General features: G+C 50.2%; 1 gene segment (V, D, J or C); it reads right to left on the reverse strand.

Annotated features, from left to right (window-relative positions):
- Positions 1 to 243: 243 nt before the first annotated feature.
- LOC112549289 lies at positions 244 to 2,854 on the reverse strand. The segment is given in 3 exon segments: positions 244 to 479; positions 2,184 to 2,498; positions 2,755 to 2,854. Coding segments are annotated over 3 exon segments (600 nt in total).
- Between the last annotated feature and the right edge of the window lie 351 nt (positions 2,855 to 3,205).

The following is a 3,205-nucleotide window of genomic DNA, read 5'->3' on the forward strand; positions in this document are numbered from 1 at the left end:
GTTGAAGTTTCTGCGCTGACATTGGGCCGTGAACACTAACGGGTGAAGTGTATGAACACGACCAGTCCTGTGCTACAAGACATTAAGAGTCCCTGGCCGGTGACTGTGCAGGAAGCAGGAGGTGCCGAGAGCAACAGACTGTGAATAGAGCAGGGAGGTTGTTGTATGGGGCTGTGGCACTGAGAGGCCAGTTGTTCTGCTGTAAACAGTAATAATCTCCAGCATCATCGACTTGAACCCGGCTCATAGTAAAGTGAAGTCCATGCTGGACCCACTGCCACTGAACTGGTCGGGGACCCCAGAAAGATGGTTGTTGGTGTTGTAGATGAGGAGTTTAGGGGCCTGGCCTGGTTTCTGCTGGTAAAAGTTCATGTATTTGCTAACACTGGGACTGGTTTTGCACTTGATGGTGACTGTGTCTTCTGAGGGCACGGCCAGGGACTCTGGAGTCTGAGTCACAATAATGTTCCCGCTGGAGCCTGTTTGAGGGAATAGAAATACTATGAAACAACTCCAATAAAATCATGATTAAAAAAGAAAATGCAGACTTTTTTTTTTCTCTACATTACTTAAACATAGATATATTCAAGACTTCTGAAGACTGTTAAGAGAATTAAGTGCTATTTTGCCAAAAGCACCATTTCATTTTCTGATAACTGTTATCATTTTGCTCTAATTTTTCTTTGGCTGCTGTCCTTAACCTTTGCCCAGAGCAGAAGGAGCCAGAGGAGCTGAGTCTGTCACAGCATCTTGCTGCTTCTGCACCGACTGATACGGAGCTGAGAGACACCAAGCGTTACACCGGCCCCTTTCTAGGGGCTAGCTTCTTTAACTTCCTCTGCCTTGCAGCTGCAGACTCCCTAATCTGGACACTTACATGCCTTGATCCAAGCCAGTCTCTACCCTGAATGACTCCTCTAAAAACTATCCTTAATGAAATATCTCCTAATGAATTCCCCTTTCTGCACTTTGAGGTATGTCCTTGGTCCTACAAATGGCCTTTGTTGGCTCTTAGGCAGCATTTGGGATCTGTTTGCACTTCTTTACCTCCATCCAAGCTGTGCTTGCTCTCTGAACACAAACTCAGACCACACAGGCTGTGGGAAGAATAGGGCACCCCAGGCAGGGCATAACACTGGGGAGCTTGCAGAGACATCAGGGCTGGCAGCTGTGGTAGGAGGTGGCAGCCCAGCCCCTTCCAGCTCAGCAGCCGAGAGCTTAGGGCACTTGCCCAAGGGGCGGGAGACCCAGGTCCAAGGTTTCTTTGTTCACAGCCCTGTGACCCGGCATCCCCTGCTCCCCACAGAAATGCTCTGTCCAAAAGGCCACAGCACCCCGCTTCCTCTTGTAGCAGTGTGTAGAGCTGCCAACATCCCTGTGGGGCCAGAAGGAGGAGGGCTGAGTGATGGATACACTGTCCTGGAAGGGAGCGGGTGGTGGTCTCTGGCCCCTGGCCCTTGTGCCTCATGTTTGTAATGGGATGGAAAGTAATAAGGCACTTTCCTTCACTATTGGGCCAATCCTAGTGCTGCCAGAGTCTGTGTGGCCTGAATGCAGCCTTCTGAGCATGCAGGAGTCACACGTGGGGAAAAAGATTCAGATGTGTGAAGCTGACAGAGATTTCACTTTAGAAGTGACAGAGGTGATACTTCAGCGCATGCAGGTGCAATAGGATTTTGACCAATGTCAATAGAAGATGTAAGACTCGAACTCAGGTTACCAAGTATTCAGCGTACTCCTACATCTACCAAACCACGTCTCCATTTTCAGAAGAAGGTATAAATGTACAGAAATGCTTTGACCGTATGCTGACATCAGGGGCAATGGCAGGTGCTTGTTCAGGTCCAGCAGACCTTCAGATGTAGAAGAAAGATAGTTGAGTCCCAAGTAAGGAATCACTGCCTCCAAGTTTGTAGCAGAGATCTGTGAGTGAGAGTCAATTCTCCACCACAGGCTTCATTCCTCTGTGCACTGTGATGTGCAGTTAGGAGTCCTTGGGTCCCCTGTGGGCACTGCACAGGAGAACCATGACCCAGGGAGAGAATTAGCAGGTGAGGAGCTGTGACTGTGACCAGCTCCTGCCCGTGATGTAACGGGGCAGCAGTGACTGCTCTGTGACTCTGGGCAGGAAGCAGCTAGTGCCGGGAGCAGCAGAACGAAGCAGAGCAGGGAGGTTTTTGTACGGGGCTGTAGCACTGTGAGATGGGCGTCATTATTCTGCTGACAGTAATAATCTCCAGCATCTTCAGCTTCCACCCGGCTGATGGTAAAGGTGAAGTCGGTGCCAGACCCACTGCCACTGAACCGGTCGGGGATCCCGGAGGGGCGGCTGTTTGTTTTGTAGAGAAGGATCCTAGGAGGTTGCCCTGGTTTCTGGTGGAATAGGTCCATGTTGCTGCTGATGCTGGAGCTGACTCTGCACTTGATGGTGACAGTGTCTCCTAGAGCCACTGCCACAGATTCTGGCATCTGAGTCACAGGATTGTCCCCACTGGAGCCTACAATGGGGGAAAATGCTCAAAATGAACAGAACATCAGAGAACCCAAATGTTATAACTCCCAGCAAGAGGAGAGATTTTTTATTTTTTTAAACCCTGCCAGCTCCTTTGAGATACTTTAGGTGTATGTATGATACTGGAGACAATTAGTGGACCTACAAGTATTCCAGATTCTAAATGCACTGCAGAAAAAAGGCCTAAACCATGCCAGGTACTAGCAGTTTTGAGTGGTTCTGTTTCCTGCTGCTGTCCTTACCCTGTGCCCAGAGCATGAGGAGCCAGAGGAGCTGAGTCTGCCACAGCATCTTGCTGCTTCTGCACCGACTGACACGGAGCTGAGAGACACCAAGCGTTAAACCGGCCCCTTTATAGCTGCTCCCCAGAGCAGGGCGCAGTCCCTATGCAAACTAGCAACTCAATGAAAAGTGCCTTTCCTGGTGGCCCGGGCAGAGACAGCCCTGCTCTGGGAGAGCAAATACATTTCCTGGCAGAAAGTGCAGCTCCAGAGATTGAAGAGGAGGTTGCTCCCATAATCTTCTCTTTTCTCCCCCTTGCTTGTCAGCAGGTAACCTTGTCCTGGGTTGTGGAGCTGCCTCTCATGTCCTGTATTTTCAGGGAGAAGCAGCTGCAATTTATTCGGTTCCCGCATCCGATGGGTCACTTGTCCCACAGTGGAGTTCCTCATACAGGGACGGGGCTATAAGGGG

Source organism: Alligator sinensis, unplaced genomic scaffold (genome assembly GCF_000455745.1).
Source record: "Alligator sinensis unplaced genomic scaffold, ASM45574v1 scaffold23_1, whole genome shotgun sequence".
Classification (NCBI taxonomy): domain Eukaryota; kingdom Metazoa; phylum Chordata; order Crocodylia; family Alligatoridae; genus Alligator; species Alligator sinensis.